This window comes from Balaenoptera borealis, assembly GCF_965194805.1.
Source record: "Balaenoptera borealis genome assembly, chromosome: 10".
NCBI classification, from domain to species: domain Eukaryota; kingdom Metazoa; phylum Chordata; class Mammalia; order Artiodactyla; family Balaenopteridae; genus Balaenoptera; species Balaenoptera borealis.
This window is the reverse complement of record NC_138874.1, coordinates 88,453,959-88,471,714: the sequence shown is the minus strand read 5'-3', so window position 1 is coordinate 88,471,714 and position 17,756 is coordinate 88,453,959. Positions and strand designations below refer to the sequence as shown.

The window sequence follows — 17,756 nt, the reverse complement described above, 5'->3', positions numbered from 1 at the left end:
CCTCTCCCTCACCTCTGATCCATCAGTCATCTCCCTATACACATCTTCCCTGTATCCATCCACTTATCCGTCCATCCATCCACCTATCCATCCACCCATGGTACTTCACCCTCTAGGACCCCAGGGCCAGACTTTCCGGGCAAAGTACTCAGCCCCACAAGGATTTACCACCTCAAAATAAGGGTGCCCAGGAGCACCAGGCAGGGGCTGAGTGGGGTCAGGATGTACACTTCCTCCCCTTCCCTCCCCTCCCAGGTGGAGATCATGAGCAGAGCCACAAGATCACGGCCAGGGCAACGTTATTAAAGCTGCCCAGTGCAGGGGATGGCCTGGGGTCACCCTTTAATTGAGTTACTCAGTGACCACTTACCTGTCTGTGTCTGCATCTGCCTAAGCTGCTTCTCAGTGGCACGTTGCCCCAGGGGCCTGAGGATCTCAGGTCTGTATGTTCTTGTCTCTTCCTGCCAGCCTGTGATGGGCTGCACTTTTCGTTCACCTGCCAAGGGTGAGGCACTGCACCAGACACTTGGGGTGGGGGAGGGAGGTGGTAGAAATAAGCAAGACAAGATCCCCGCCCCCCCCAAGAGTTCGAGAGGAACTGGGACAGGAGGAAGGCCATCACCACCACAAGGTCTTGTAAGCTGTGTACAACATTTCCCGTTCCAGGGCCTTGCTCAGCACAGCTCTCAGGTGGTAGCTGGTCCCCAATCACTTTTCCATTACAGAAATCGATAACTTGAATTACTCCAGAATAACTAGCCCCTTCGTGCCCCTGCAAATCTAATTTTTCTGTATCTGCATTTGCCCACATGCTTCTCTCTGAGCCTGATATCTGTCTTCATGAGTCAATCCAGGCAGAACGGAACCTTTTGTCTGACTGTGACACACAGTGGCAGAATGAGAGACGGATTTGGGGTCGGAGACTTAGGTTCAAGCTTTCGCTCTGACACTAACTAGCTATGGGCGCTCGTGAAGCCACTTAACCATCTAATTTCCTCATCTATAAAATGAGAATTCAAATATAACCACCCACAAGAGTGTTAAAGAGCAAAATGGAATAATACTGTAAAGGAGTTCCTCGCATATATTAGGGGATCAGTGAACCCTTGGATTTTGCTTGTTCTATGCAAGAATCTGGAACCTGGCTATAAATCTACATCATGAGGCCACAGTATAATGAGATCCTAGTGTAACTCCAGCAATAACAACATCTTACATTGGAGAAACAGATTATCATTTACAAAGATGCCTTCTCACAACGCTCTCATTTTGCAAATGACAAGCTAAGACTCAGTGTGGTTAAGCAATTGACCAGGGGTCTGCGGACCGGTGCAGCTTTCTGACCCCCTCCATACTCTTCCACCTCCTCCATCATCCCTGTCAAAACCACGAGTCCCTGTGCAGCTCCGGGACGCTAAGTTCTGCTGTCCAGCAGATGCTGAAGTGACAGGCCCTTTAAATAGCCTCTTAGAGGAAGAGCTGTGAGCACAGCACAATCTGCCCTCAGTGCCACCAGGAGAATAAATCCTCCCAAAGTCGCCTGAGAAGGGTTCTGTGGAAACCTCGGAAGGCTGAACTTTGAAAGGAGGGAAAGAACACCTATTTCATGCCAGGCACATTCGTGGCCAATTTCTCACCAGCTCCTCAAAACCAGTTGTTCTTAACCTTTTCGGGGGGCCACATACCCCTTTGAGAATCTGCTGAAAGCTGTGGATTCTCTTCCCCAGTTAAAGGTACATCATTCTGCATACAAGGGCAAGGGGTCAAGATTAAGAGCTCCTGGCATAAACCTGGGCTGTTCTAAGATTTTCTTAGGTACCAGGGACCTTCTTTTTTAAATGCCCCACCCCTCATCATATCAAACATTTCCATATACATCCGCAACCCTCACTAAATCACACACACACACACACACACACACACACACACGACTCGAGTTAAATTGCAGTTGACTGTTTGACATAATGTTACATTTTGTAGATATGTAATAAAACATTAATTTCAGTTTTGTGCTTTCTTTTCCTATTTTGAAGCCAATGAACTTTCTTGGTAAATTTCATTGAAATGTATCATACTTATAGAAAATATGCAAATCTTAAGTGTACAGCTCCATGAATGCTCTGAAAGTGAGCACACCTATGTAACTGCTGGAGAAACAGCTCATGAGGAGTCCCCAGAAGCCCCCCGGCCCCCTTCCACTCGCTGCCCCCCACCCCAGGGCAGCCACTATCCTGACTGCTAACACCATAGATTAGTTTTGCCTTTACTAGAATGTGTTATAAGTGCAGTCATAGAGGTCATACTCATTTTGTGTCTGGCTGAATTCATGGAACCAATCAACTTTTCCATTCAGGTCTCAGGTATCTTCAGAGGCCTGTGAAAAGCTCATAGGCTCTAGGTACAGTCGAAACCAGGGGTTCTCAACCTTGCCTTCACACTAGAATCTCTAGGGGAAGTTTTAAAACTCCTGATGCCCAGGCTGCACCCCAGGACAATGAAATCAGAATCTCTGGGGACAGGACCAGGCATCAGTGGTTTTTCTTGCTCCCCAGATAACTTTGATTACGACCAAGGATGAGAAGCACAGGTCTAGGCAATTCTGTAAAGTATTAGTATCCCGATTTTACAGCTGGGGAAACTAAAGCTCCAGGTCTTTCCACCATATGCAACTGTCATGAAGCCGGAGCTCCAATTCAGGTCTGACTTGGGGTGCTCTTTGCATTGCCTTCACCCATGGTGAACAATAAAGCCAAAACCAGGTGTGGGTGCCTCCTGCCAGACACCGCGTCACTGTAAGTCCTTCCAGAGCTATGGAGAAGGGAGGTCAGGTTTCCCAGGCTGCAAGACCCCCAGGAGAAAGGCAGCACCCCAGTGGCTGGCCATAGGGAGAAAGAGTCACCACAGACTGGACTCCATCTTTGCCCCATGCCACTCTGGAAGTCACAGAAAAGTCCTTGCAGGTGGGAGCAGCTGCTTGTTTGGGGGTCGCAGAGAAGTTTCCCAGCAGCTGAGATGCTCTGGCCCAATCTGCTTTGATTTGGAGGTGCAGTGCAAGATGCCACCACTCGGTGGCACCATGAGCTTCTGTAAACCCTGTGGTTTTCGCACACACCCCTGACTTTGGCCAAAGCAAGCCAGAAAGGAGAGTCAGGGGACAGTGATGGGGGAGCAGCAGCCCAGAGCTGCCTGGGGGTTCCTCTGCTCCTGGGGCCTGATGGGGCCTGTCTCTGGCTGGCAAGGAGGTTGCAGGGATATGGCTGCCACTTCCCCCATAACTGAGCCAGCAGAGGAAAGCCAGGCAGAGAAGCCACGCCTCAGCCGGCTTCTCCCCTCACTGCCCTTCACCAAGCTGCCCCTGTGGGCCCCGCACGCCCATGAGGAGCCCAACCACCCACACTCCCGTGATGCCCTGGGCTTGAAGGTACCAGACCTCCCTTGGAGCCCAGGCACAGCTCCAAGTCCTTCCCTGGGTTATCTGCCAAATCCTCACCCTAGGATGGCTGAGGGGGTCTCTGAAGCTGGTATCATCTTCCCCACAGTTTGGAGTCAGACTGTCTGGATTCAAAGCCAAGCTCTGCCACTTTCTACTTGTATAGTTTTGGGCAAGTTACTTAACTTCTGTGAGCCTCAGTCTTTTCATCTGTAAAGTGGGAATAATAGTCCACACCACAGAGGGTCGTTGTGAGGATTGAATGATGAATTATGTAGAGTCTTAGCCTAGTGCCTGGCACATAGTCAGTGCTAAATAAATGTTAGCTACTATTGTTTGTTTATTATTACTACTAATAATAATGTTGCAAACAGGACAGACAAAATGAACCTAACCGCATGTTAAAGAACAGCCTCCATTGTGACAACCCAACCACACCCCAGGTTTCAGCAGAGTCAGCAAGTCCAGCTGCCCCTTAGGAGCAGAAAGTACAAGCAAGGAAGCCACGCAGGGTCCTGTTCAGAGAGGGCCCCCCCAGACTCCCACCCAGAGGTGGAGCCATTGTCCCCACGGTCTGGTGGGATCCTCTCTTGGCCCACAGACCTGAATGTGTGACCCCGGCCATCCTACACCCTCAGGCAACTTCCATTTGGGTGTCATCCCCAAAGTGTCAGAGTGAGTGAGCACTGGGTCAGGAGATGACCTTGGTTCTAAACCTGGCACTATCATCAACCAGCTGTGTGACCTAGGGCAAGTCACTCACCCTCTCTGGGCCTCCATTCTGCCTCACTTAGATGACTTTAAATGCCCTCCCACACCTGTGCCACATGGTTTTAGCAAAGTATCTGGCACACAGTAGGTGCTCATTAAATGTTATTTCATTTTATAAAAGCCAAGACACAACTCTACTAGGTTCCAACACCCGCATAGTTTTCTTTAGAACTGAGTGACCTGTGTGATCCAACCCCGAACAGATATGAGCTCAAGAAATGGGTATTTAATTAATCCATGACTTGATTTTGACCTGGCTTTCAGTCCAACCTGTTCCCCCCACCTAAGAATCCCAGGGCCGCATAAAGGCTCCAGATTAGGGACGCAGAGTGTCTGACTCCCACTAGACTGCAAGCTCCAAGAAGACAGGGCCCGTCCTGCCCGTGTCAGGGTGCTGCCTCTTCAGGAACACACTCAGCCCTGCCTCCTCGGCGTGAGGTGGGTGGGCGGCCAAACACCCCCTCACCATGGTCCTGGGGCATAGATCTGGCCTCCCATCACCGTGGGGGAGAGAAGCAGCACAGAGCCTCAAGCTAGGCAAGTCCTTTTATTGGAAAAAGAAATAATAAAGCAAAAGGCCACCACATTGCCTACGCCCAGCCCTCCCACAGGAGACGCACAGGTCAGCCCCAGCCATACGGTGGGCCAGGGTGGGTATAGGGGTAGGGGCTGTGCTGGAGCCCACTGGGCCGCAAGCTCACCCGGGGCATCCTTGGACCAGGACCCACTTAGGCTCAGGGGCTGGGCTGCCCTCTCCAGCTCTCTGGAGCTTTCCTACACACTGCTCCTGCATCCAAAAGAAAATCAGGCCCCTCTTTGGTTCCAGAAAGCTACCTGGCTAGCTGGTCTTTCATATCCACTCTAGCACCTCCTGCCGGCTGAGGCAGGCAGTCTCCTTCTGTCCATCTTCAGGCACCAGGATGGGGCTGCTGGGTGTCGGCAGGCAGGGCCTCATTGGCTGGACACCCCTCTTTCCTTTCAAGAAAGGAATTTGCCTTTTCCCCTGCAGGTTAGCAGCTCCTTTGACCTTCCAAAGAAGCCTCACTTACACAGCCTTAGAGAGCCCCGGAGCCTGGGCAGGCTGAATATGCAGTGTCCATGGCCCCATTGCCTTGTCATGAGGGACTGAGAGGGGGGCACGGAAGGCCCTGGAAGGTTGGCTCTGTTCTCCTAGAACCCCAACTTCTTTTTTGTTAGAATGTACACAGTACAGTCAGAAGGTGGGGAGAACCTTGCAGGTAGGGGAGAGGCCAGGAAGAAGAGCCAAGCTGGCAGCCCAGGCAAGGGGCAAGGGACATTAGGACATTTATTTACAGGGGGACAGGCTGGACCCACACAGGGAAGCAGAGAGACCATGGCGCACGAAGATAAGACAGGATGCAGAGAGGGGCAGTCATTGGCCCAGCAGCCAAGGGGAACGTACAAGTGCACTCATTCACATACATGCACACACACATGTGTACACACACTCACACAGGTGCACTTGCCATGCACTCATGCACACACCTGCCCTCACACACAGGTGCATTCATGCACATAGTGCACTCACATATGTGCACTTACACATGTGCCTGCGTGCACACACACTCATTCTCACACACGTGCAGGTTCTAATCTCAGGAAGTTGGCTCCAGTTCTGGAGGTTAAACCCCCCAAGGCTACATCTCTCCATGAGGCATTTCTCCAGACCCCCATATAACCTCCCAGAGCCCCAGGCCATGTGCCCCACCACCAGCACCCGGTAGCCTGCAAAGTCGCAGGACTTGGACGCTTCTTGGCAAGGCTAAGATGACCTCCAGGCTCTGGGTGGAGGACAGGGACACCATGAGTCTAGAAGAGGTCAGGAGGGGGCTGAAGAGCTCCCCACCGCAGCGCCCGTAGGCTGACCACTCCTGTCTCCCCAGACCTTGAGTTCGGTGGAGGCAGGGTCACAGACAGGCAGAGGCCCCGTGGTGGCATCAGAAAAAGCAGACACTGGGAGGCAGCCATGGGGAGCAGGGCCCCGAGGGAGGGAGTCCTGGTGGATGTGAGATTTGGGGTGAGGAATCGTGCAGGATGGGAAGTCTCTATGTGACAGACCCTCTTCTGGGGTGTTGGCAGGGGAGCTGCAGAAGAGAGGGGCTGTCCAAATTGTGTTGTCCCCACCCCAGCCTCCCCCTGGAAAACCTGCCTCTGTGTGACCCAGACCAGCCCCGTCGGGTAAGAGCCAGGTCAGGAAGTGGACCGTCCTGCCAGGGGGCAAGGGGCAGGGGACGCCATTGATGGCCCTCAGGCAACACTGGGCAGGTCACCCTCCCTCCTGCCCTGGGCAGCAGGGTGGGCCCAGAGAACGACTCAGAAGCGGGTGCTCTGGTAGCGGAGCCGCCACAGGTCTGCAGGGCCCTCAGTCCAGTCGTACACCTCCCTGCAGGGACTCTCGGCCAGTCACCGGCCACCCGCCCCGCCGCTGCTGCTGCCGCTGCCACTGCTACTGCCGCTGCTGGAGCTGCCACTGCTGCACTGGTCCTCGTAGATGGAGATCTCGATCTGGGGCGGCGTTAAGGAGGGATGCAAGCGGACAGGAACTGGCTGATGGGGAAGCGGGAGGCAGAGCTGGTGCTGCTTCCCAGACAGTAAGGACTCAGAGGCCCGGGGAGCCAGACCCAAGCCCCTGCTCGCACCTGCGCTCACTCAGCTCAGATGCTCCTGCGCACAGCCAAGACCAGGAGCTTACATTCTAGTGGGTCTAACCACTGTACCCCAGGATGGGGATGTGCCCAAGAGCGGGTGTTACTGCACAGGAAGTGTGGGGACTTGGGTGTCCTGAGTTCAAATCTCAGCTCACCCATCTCATCTGTGAAATGGGGATAATAATAGAATCTTGGGGTTACTGCAAGGATTAAATGAAATAAAGCGTGTAATGCACAATGCCTGGCACATAGTAAAGTCGCAAAGACGAGAAGCGCCTCTCCCTGGGCTTTGTAAGCATGAGGTTCTGGGATTTGAGTTTTCTTCACTCTTTTCCTGTCAGTTTTCCAGTAAAAGTTATTTTTAAACAATTCTACCCTCTGCTGCTGACTGGGGGGCAGGATGTATGTACACCTTGACCAGGTGGAGTTAGCAGACCTATAACCCTCTCCAACGCCAGCCTCTCACCGAGACCTCACTTTTCTCATCTGCGAAAGGGCAACAACAGGACCTGCTCATTGAACGGGCTTCAATGAGGGTTACATGCGAGAGCATTGAAGAGTGGGCCTGAGCTCAGATCCTGGCTCTGGCGGTCACCAGTTGGGCGGCCCTGAGCCAGGGCCAGCTACAAAGGCAATAAGAAGAGTTACCCACTTTATAGGGGTCTTAAGAGAAGTACATGGATTCGTATTTTCAAAGCACTTACTATGATATCTGGCATGTATTAAGCACTGATTAAATGCAGCTCAATAAAACCAAAGCCTAAAATGCACAAACAGAACTAACTTGAGGTGGAGGCAGGGGCCGATGACCAGGGGTGTGGGGAACCCTAGGAAATCCCTGAACAGAGGCCCAGAAGGTGGTCCCATTTCCCAGCAGCCTCACCAGGGGCCCACTGGCCGGCAGCTCTGTGCCCTCGCACGGAACAGCTGGAAAGGATATAACCCTCATCCCACGCTCCACGGGGTCTGTGAGCAGGAGGCCTCGGGGGGCAAAGACCTTCTCATTTTGCTCCTGGATGTATCGGGAGATCTTCTTGAGGACCTGCAAGGAGAGGGACCGGTTGAGGATGAGGGTGGAGCACAGGAGCCCTGGGGGAGGGGATGCGGGGCCGTGGGGGAAGGAGCCACCTTCTCATAGTGGGTCTCCATGCAGAGGAAGATGAAGTAGGCCGTGGCACAGGCCAGGCAGCCCTCGAGGTAGGAGCTGCCCCCAATCTTCTCCGCCTCTGCGTAGAAGCTGTTGAGGGTCTTCACAGTCTCCTCAAAGAGCTGCCGCTCGATCTGGAGGGAGAGAGGGACAGGGAGCCAGGCCCAGGTCAGCCTCCCTGGAGGTGGCAGTGGTGGGACCGCACCAGCGTTGGGGTTGGCAGCACACAGGCAAGACCGGCGAGGCTGCAGGTGCGCATGGAGCGCCACAAAGGGAGTCAGGAGACCTGGGGTCCAGTCCAGACTTGGCCATCAGCTAGCTGTGTGACCTTGGACTGATGACTTAACTACTCTCGCCTCAGTTTCCACATCTGTAAAATGGGAGTAAGAATGACTACTTGACCTCCCTTGGAAACAGAAAACTCCCATGAAATCCAAGATGTGAACATTTTCTGCAGCGGATCAGGCAGGAATTCCAGTGACTTTGCCACCGACACACACACACATACACACACACACACACATACACACACACACACATACGCCATTGTGATGGCCGTGAGAGGGCTCAGGACCTGATTAGTAGGGCCTCTCCACGTTTAGAGAGCATGAGGCTGATTGGGTAAGACCTCAGGAGTGTCTTTCCAGGAGGAGGCACTTCTTCCCAGTTAAGAGGTCACCCAGGGGACTTCCCTGGTGGTGCAGTGGTTGAGAATCCGCTTGCCAATGCAGGGGACACGGGTTCGAGCCCTGGTCCGGGAAGATCCCACATGCCGCGGAGCAACTGAGCCTGTGCGCCACAACTACTGAGCCTGCACTCTAGAACCCGCGAGCCACAACTACTGAGCCCGTGTGCCAGAACTACTGAAGCCCTCGCGCCTAGAGCCCGTGCTTTGCAACAAGAGAAGCCACCACAATGAGAAGCCCGGGCACCGCAACCAAGAGTAGCCCCCGCTCGCTGCAACTAGAGAAAGCCCACACGCATCAACGAAGACCCAACGCAGCCAAAAATTAATTAATTAATTAATTAAAAAAGAAAAAGACAGGTCACCCAGAACAGGACAGCCCCATGCATTTGGACAACTGAGAAGCTATCCTGCCTGCATCCATAACCATAATAGCTAATATTTATTAGGCACGTTCTATGTGCCAGGCACTTTTTATATATTCTTTCGTTTAACCCTCATAACAATCCTATCAGAGAAGTACGACTCCCACCCCCATTTTACAGGAGAAGCCTGATGGAAGCTCTGCTCTATGGTCCAGACCACCATCATCTCTGACCTCTTTAAGTGGTCTCCCTGCCGCCAGCCCTGCCAAGGGAGACTGTTAAAGTCAGATCATGTCATAACTCTGGTCAAGAGCTTCCCAAGTCTCCCCATCTCTCTCCAAGTAAAACCCAAGGAGTCTTTACATGCCTGTGAGGCCCTCCAGGGCCCGGCCCTGCAACTCCTCTGAGCCCATCTCCTGTTCTCTTCACTCCAGCCACACCGACTGCCCACTGCTTCCTGAAAATGCCACAGGTCCTTCGGGCCTGTGTCCTCAGCTGCAGTACTTTTCCCCAGACACCCCCTGCCCTGGTTCTTCCCTTACTTCCCCTTAGGTCTCGCCTTATCTGACAGCACCCCACATCCTCTGCCCAGCTCCCCCTTTGTACTTGACCTCCTCTCTTATATTTCCAGTATTTGTTACCACCTACATATTTTCTTGTTGCTTTTTAAATTTTTTTGTATCCTCTAATAGAAAATAAGCTCCATGTGTTCACTCCTACATCTCCAGTGCCCAATACATTGTAGGTGCCTAATAAATACTTGCTGAATGCTGCGTGAACTGAGCCAAGTTTACACAGCTCTGACCCGAGTCTGTGCTCTTCACCATGCAGCCCTCCACTGGAGCCTGGAGTGGAAGGTCATGCTCCAAACTCAGTAGGTATCAGAGTGTCTCTCATCCCATTATTTACATTCTTTAAGCACCCCCTTCCCCACTCACCCCCACAGGACCAGAACTGCCCATCACATAAGGTTAGGGACCTCCCATTCCTGTCTAGGACAAAAGCTCTCCCCCCAAATAGTCAGAAGCTTTGGGGTTCCCAGCCACTACTTCTATAAAGATCTGGAGTGAACATATAGAGAAAATTATGTCCATCCTGATAGTCAGAAGCTTTGGGGTTCCCAGCCACTACTTCTATAAAGATCTGGAGTGAACATATAGAGAAAATTATGTCCATCCTGTCTGGGACCCAAGCCCTGCTGCTGTATCTCAGGGATCACCCCCGCCCCAAAGGAGAGGCATGCTAAGACGAGGAGATCTACATGGCTCCCCAAAAGCTGTTTAGGGGTCAGATCAGCAAAGGCCACCCCTGCCCCACCCTCCCAAACTCATTCAAATCTGCCTGGGCTGCTGAATGAAAGGTCATGGTCCTTCTTCTGCCCTCCCCCAACCCCAGGCCAGTTCTAAGGAGGCCTGGGATGAGGGCTACATACACCCAGGACCAGGAGCAAAACTCAGCAGAAGGAGCTGATGCCTTGCAGGGGGTCACTGGCCCATGAAACAACCAAGTAGCTGAGCTGGAGCGGGAGGCTGTGGGCAGAGCCCTTGGCTGACAGCCTCTGATGCCACCAGCAGACCCTGTGAGGGAGCATCAGGCTCTCCCCTCTGTCCGAGGTGGGGAGAAGGAGGGAAAAGCACCCTCCAGCCCTTCCTCCAGGTCTCTAAGCTTTCCCTGCCAAGACTCTGATCACCCAGGCACCCAGTTTTATCTATACCCACTAAGGAAACAGGAGTCCTGTGAAAAAGCAGAGAGTCGGACGCCAAGGCCCTTTCGGCCCTCAGTCAGTTTGGCACGTCACTTCCTCTTCCTGGCCCTGAGTTTCCTCTCTTAAATGAGAGGATGAACTAATGCAATGCTTCTCAAGCTTTTATGCACATATGAATAACTTCAGAATCTGGTTAAAATGCAAATTCTGAGTCAGTAGATCCAGGGTGGAGCCTGAGATTCTGTGTTTCCAGGGGACGTTGACGTTGCCTGTCCACAGACCACAGTTTTGGTTCAAGGGCGTAGGTGTTCTCAATTGTGGTACACACTAAAATCACCTGAGCAGCTTTTGAAACATAGGCATACTCAGGTCTCGCCTCCAGGAGATTCTGATTCAAATGGTCTGAGAAGCGAGAGGGCGGGTCCGAGCAGCAAAGACTACCACTGTCCTATTCTACCCAAGCTGACGCCCTGCAAGGTTTTTTCAAAAGCTCCCGGGTGATTCTAACGGGCAGCCCAGTATGAGAATCACTGTACTAGGAGACCAGAGATTCTCAAAGTGGGATCTGTGAATCACCCAGTTCCACATCACCCGGGGATTCCTCGTTAAAAATTAAGATCCTCAGCCCCAGACGCACAGGGGAACCACCCAGGGAAATTTAAAGCAATGCTGATTCCTGGGCCCCAGTCCCAGACACTCTGATTTAATTGATCTTGGGTGTGGTCTGGGCATTGGGAATTTTTTTAAGCTCCCCAGGAAATTCTAATGCACAGCTGGGGTTGAGAAGTGTTTCTAAAAAGAGATTCCTGAACCCAGTCCTGCAACTGAGTCAGCATCTCTGATGACACCTAGTATCATCCAATAAGCAAATTCCAATAAGAGCCAGGAATTTGCATTTGTTTGACAAGCTCTCTAGGTGATTCTCTGAAATTTGAGAGCCACTGAACTAGAAAATCTCTGAGGTGTTTCAGCTCTAACTTTCTAGGAGGTGACAGCAAGACAGTGTTAGGGACATTTTTTAGTTCTTCCACTTGAAGTGGCTGAGCAAATTGTTTCCTATACTATTTTTTTCCCGGAAAAATATACGTATGCTAATAAGCCCCTCAGTTCCATCATAGTCTATGATCCAACTTTAGGAAAAGACATCCTTACCCGGCTGTCCAGCTCTGGGGGGAATTTGGTCTGGAACTGACAGATGGTCCCATCGCTGTAGTCTCTCTGGATAAAGACCTTGGTGGCCAGCGAGGCACTTCGCCGGAGCTCCTGCAGATTGTGGACCTGGGGAGACGTTCAGGAGACACACACTCAAGGTGATCATCCTTCTAGGTTTGTCCAAGACTGAGGGGTTTATTGGGGTGTGGGCCTTTCATTGCTAAAATCAGGAAAGTTCCCAGCAAACCAGGACAACTTGTCCATCCCACAAATGTTCAAGGAAGGTTGCGGGAAGCAGGCTTGTTGAGTTTACTCCAGAAGATGCCTCTAGCTATCCCAAAAAGATCTAGAAAAAGCCTGAAGCAGGGCCAAAGCTGAGCCAAAGTGAGAGGTTCTGGAACCACCAACAGAGCCAGGAACAAATTTTAACGAGAGGAAAACACTTCCTGGTGGCTGGCCCAGATCCTCTCTCTCTCTCTCTCTCTCTCTCACACACACACACACACACACACACACACACACATGCACACACACATGCATGGTGGGGTCTTTCACTCTTTCATTCATTCAGCAAGTATCAAATGTTCACAGCTTGTCAGGCTGTGGCTTGGGGACCCCAGCACTGGACAAGACTGATGCCTCGGACCCATCCCGCCTAGTAGAGCTGACAGGGTTGGGGGAGGGGAGCTTGTGGGGCAAAGGAAGATGTGATGCGCCCATGAACTCAGAGGGAGACTGGGGTTCAGGCCAGGTTATGGCTTAAGTCAGAGACACCACAGATTGTTTCCACGTCCAGCACTTCTCATCACAGGAAAGAAGGGGCCCACGGTCATCCAAATTTCCCAGAGAAAATTGTGGATAAAGTGGGCTGAAGCCAGAAAATGAAGAAATCTCCTGCCCTGGTAGGAAGGAGTGGGGTGACTTCTGTCCCTTGTCCACACCTGCAAACTTGACGTTGACACAGACTCTAGCATTTCAGAGAAGTGGGCTCAATTCCACAGAAGAACAGGGCCTCTTTCTTCCACTTCCAGCCTCCATCACCCACATTCGAGACAAGCTTCCCACTGGGTGAAATATTCCAGACATTGGAACCACGTGGAGCCCAAGCCCCAAAGGCAGAGTGAACACAGCCAGTTCATCCTGTGTAATTAAGGTGAATCCATTCAGTCACTCAGCTTTCATTTACTGAGTCCCTACTATTGCCAGGCTCTGGGGATGCTGAGCAAAAGACAGTCTGTGAGCCCCAGGGAGGAAGACAAGTAAATATACAATGAATCAGACTGTGATAAATGCTGCCCAGAAGTAGCATCTCCCCCAGAAACGCTTTCTCAGAAAAGGCTCCCTGAGGTCTGTGTGGAGTCATAAAGGAGCTACCAGCGGTGGGGGGTGGGCGGGGAGGGGGGTGAGGGAGGGAAGAAAAGGCAACCCAGAGGGAGGAGATTGTGCAAAATAACGGAGACAGCAGAGAACAAGGTCTACTCCAATGACTGGAGGCAGATTTCAGCAAGACTGAAGTTGGTTTGCAGAGCAGATAAGAGCAGTAGATGATGAGAGTATAGAGAAGGCAAGGGTTAGATCACAAAGAGCTTGACAAGTTCCTACTAGAGCGGAGGGTTTAAGATAGAAGATACTTAAATTGCTTAAGAGCTGGGGGAAGAATAAGTAAAGAGAGAAAGGTTTTCAGTGTGGTAGTAGGATCAGATGATAGGTAGATCAAGGTCCTGGGATGGTGCTAACAAGACTTTCCTAAATCCAAGTGAATTTTGCTCTATGGAAGAGTGTGATCCTAAAGTATTGTGATTGGATGAAATAATGTATAAGTGCTCCTATAGTCCTTGATTCCCCTAATCAAGGTTTTAATTGAAGGAGTCCCCTTGACATTTAGTAGGATCCTATGATAGCTTTGAAAAATAAAAAATGCTTTGGTAATATAAAAATGTTATTCATCAGTGTGTCTGCTCTGTCTGGTTAAGGTTTCATATGGTTGTATTTTCGAAGGAAAAGGAAGGGGCTGTGACCTTCCTCTGACCTTCTAAACCAACATACATGAGCCTGTCGATCTTGAGGATGGATTCCCCTAGCCCCAGAAGGATCATTCTGGTAGCTTCATGATTGGTGCATGGGAAATGGGCATGACTAGGGTAGGGGGCCAGGTGGAGGGATGACTATCTTTGTAGTATTCCAGGGGAAAATTAAAGTGGGTCTAACTTAAGAAAACTAATGGTGAGAATGGAAAGAAAAGGAAAGAACAGTGCTTCAGCCATTCTGAAATGGGCTCAGCTGCTTCCCCTCCAATATCCTCCTTTGTCTGTGACTGAATGCACACATACTGTGTGCTACCATGAAGGTATATGTCTCTAGTGACTGGCTAGCTGTTGACTACAGCCACTTCTTCCTCCTGGTCACACAGCTAGATTAATTCCCAGCCTCCCTTTCAGTTAGGTGTGGCCATATGACTGAATGGAATGCGAATGGAAGTGATGAATGTCATGTATAGGCTTGGCTCATAAAGACCACCACTCCTCTGTGATTTTTTTTCACCTCCCACAGAAACCAAGAGAGCCATGTGTTGAAGATAGTGGAACCACAAGCTGAAGAGAGCCTGGGTCCCTGAATCACTGCCTAGAGGAGAACCACCTGGAAATAAGCCTCTATTTTATTACACCATTAAGATTTTAGGGTGCTACCTTACATAGTACCGTCCCATTTCCTTTTGGCTTTTATCAATGTGTTCTCAAGTAGCCAGAGTGGGAGGGGTCAACACCCTTTCCAAACCCAACAATATCCTGAGCCTTAGAACACTGTCCTGGCTCTGGATGACTAGGGATCTTCTTCCCTCCCTGGAGAGTGTTTGTGGGGTCTTGAGGAGTTGCTAGAGGATGGTATCAGACACACTTTATATGCCAGAGCCCAAGTTTCCCAGATCTACTTAGAGCACACAGACTCTAAGACTTTAACTCATCTGTAGTTAGTGAAGAGTAGGATCTAAGGCAAGGCAGGGTCTCCTGCCTCTTACTTCTCACCTTCCTCAACCCTCCCCTCCCTCCCATCACCATCCCCTAGCTGCTGGCAGCTGAGTTAGGACAGGACCAAGAGGCACTGCATGAGGAAGAAAGAGAAAATCAGTGGTGAGATCTGCTGACACCAATTTTTGAACTGCGTGGCAGGGCAAAGGAGGCTGCCAGGAGAGTGGGTATCCCAGGTCTCACATTTAGGGTCTGTACACTTGACAGAGTCAAGTTGGCAGAGGTGGGAAGGAGCAAGCACCGGAGTGCAGATGAGCACTCCCAGGCAGGTCGGACCAAGACAAACAGGAGGCCCCATCTGGCCCACATCTCCATCCTCATTAAAAACCAACTAATTCCAGAGGACGCATCTGAGACTCAACTCAAGAATCAGAAGGTTCAGCTGATGAGCCAACACCATCCTCCCTGGCTGGGGTGTGGAGGAGGAGTGAGCATCATGAGTCACAGGCAGCCGAGTCGGGCCTCAGGATGGAAACCCAGGCGCAGGGCCTCCTTCTCAGGCTGCACCAGAGCCCCAGCCCAGCCCATTGTCTGCTGCTTGTTAATTTCATGCCTCAGAGATCAAACCTCCAGTGCCTTTCTTGGCTAATGCTATTTGGGTGCATTAAAAAATCTCTTAGGGGCCAAACTCCACCACTTGGACAAGCCCCTCCCAGCCAAGCATTTCCCAGTTGTCCTTGGCCATCTGGACTGGTTTCCGGGGCAGACCCTGCTCCCATGACACACATTCGCAGAGGTTTGTCACGCAGGAAATGGGCTCATTACAGTTTTCCAAATGAGGTCAGTGTATGGCTCAGGAGGCTTCATCCCTTCTCTGAGGTCCTCACACACACCCCTCCCCTAACGCTAACTCCTAAACAGAAATTAAGGAGTAGAAAATATCCAGTTTCCATGATTTCCATCCAGGGATCCAGGGATATCCAATCTTTCTCAATTCTCTCCCTCTCTCTCCTCTCCTCCTCTCAAAACACTTTCTGCTGGAGCTGAGGACCTCCCATTCAGAATCCTAAGAGGATGGCCACAGGAGCTTGGCATGAGGTTTGCCTTCTCCCAACAGGTTTTTCCTGGTAATCTTAACTCAGTCCTAACAGTAAGAACAGCCTGGGGAAAATGACTCGCTCTGCAGCCCAGATAATGTGAACGCCCTGGGCCTTGGCAGAGCTAAGGCTTCCTCCCTCTGTGCTGCCATCAGAGTCCACCCAAGGCCAAACTGGGAAATGGGCAATATTTGTCCTCGGCCCCTCAACCCTGTGGGCATTCCTCCATCCCTCTGCCCTCAAGCTGAACCAGCCAGGCCCGTCAGGGTACCTGAGTCCCCATACTCCAGACCTTCCTGAACTCCTTTGCATCCGTCCCCCATCAGAGTCTATGTCAGGACCCCTAGTCCTCTACTCTCTACTGGGCAACACAGTTGGCTAATTGGATACACCTGGATGCAGCAAACAAAGCACTGGCCAGGGAGGCAGAAGACTCAAGTTCTAGTCCTGGCCCTGCCACTTTTTAGCCATATTTTCTTGGATAAGTCTCAGCACTCCAGTTGCATCATCTGTAAAATGGAATAATGATGCCTTCCTTGGCTCCTTCACAGGGATTAGGCAAGCTTCTGAGCCTCAGTTGTCTCATCTGTTAATTGGGGATAATGACACTATCCTTGCCTGCTTCACAGGGTTGCTCTAAGGCTCAAAGATCACTCGTGTGAGAGTGCTTTGTATACAGGAAAATGCTATATTCGCAGAAGCATTATAGCAGAGCTAACAGCAGGCTAACAGCAGCCTCCTGGAAACACTGCCTCGACCTAGAGATGTAAGCCTGCTGGTTAGAATCTGTGAACCATAGCAGACCTGAGAGGGAGATTTGCTGGGACAAATGGGCCTCATCACAGATGTGGCCACCTTCTCTGCCCACACTGCCGGCCCAACTGTGCCCACGTGTCTGAAGTCTCCCCTTCCTGTCCAACACCAGCAGCCTCTCTGCTGCAGTCTGCCAGCCCTGTCTGGAACGTGACCAGCTCCTTGGCCATTTCTCCTTTGTTCTTCCTCCTCTTCTCAGTATCTCTGGCACTTTCTGAGCACTCTGCATTCCTCCACCCTAGAAACCAAGCTCCATGGGTCTGCGCAGGGCTTGTCCCCTCACAGGGTCCTGAGGGACGAGCTCTCCTAGCTAAACCTGTGCCTTGTCAGAAAGCCGAGTGATGCCAAGCAACTGCACCTCATTCTGTGGTGGCGACGACAGCAGAATAACAACAGTGACACTTGGTACTGATGTCACGCTGCTCAGCAGGAAGCCCGGAGGCACTGCATAGGATCATTCAAAAGCCTCCGCTGTCCCCCTGGCTTGTGTTCCAGCTGGGTTGGAAATGGGGAAACACCACAAAAAAAGTCAACATCAGAACTGGGGAAATCTGGTGTCCTGGGTTCCACTCCAAAATTCAAAGAAGAAACTTTCAGCTCTGCTGCTGACCCGCTGTGTGAGTGTTAAATAGGTCCTCCCCTTCATGTATTAACTTTACCACTTATGAAGTGGGACTATAAAGAGCTCCATTTCCCTTGTGAAATGAGGGGGTAGAGGAGGTAATTCCTGATCTCTTAAGCACTGCACATAGATCCTGCCCTCAGTCAATAGGTCCTTGGTTCAGCTTTCAAGTCCCTTGAAGGTGACACACCTATAGGCACACCCTGAAGAAGGCAGCTCCTCCCATCAGACACAAGGGAAGTGCGGTCTTCTGGTACAGGAAACTCAAAAGGGGTGAAGAAGCAAGAAAGGGTAATATGCAAAATTGAACTGATGCAGGCAGCTCATTAAAACC

The 17,756-nt window shown here is 51.3% G+C and overlaps 1 protein-coding gene across 7 annotated transcripts in view; it reads right to left on the bottom strand.

Annotated features, from left to right (window-relative positions):
• GOLGA7B (golgin A7 family member B) overlaps positions 1-17,756 on the bottom strand; it is a 50,124-nt gene that overhangs the window by 5,243 nt on the left and 27,125 nt on the right. For 3 of the 7 annotated variants that reach the window (XR_014249225.1, XR_014249227.1, XR_014249228.1), the window contains exon 1: positions 371-6,605. Coding sequence is in view for 3 of the 7 variants with exons in the window: in XM_082408181.1 (XP_082264307.1) it covers positions 6,626-6,727; positions 7,811-7,912; positions 7,999-8,151; positions 11,925-12,050; positions 12,866-12,898 (516 nt within the window). In the remaining 4 variants the exon portion in view is untranslated. The other 4 variants (XM_082408181.1, XM_082408180.1, XR_014249226.1 and 1 more) reach the window with 4 other exon arrangements.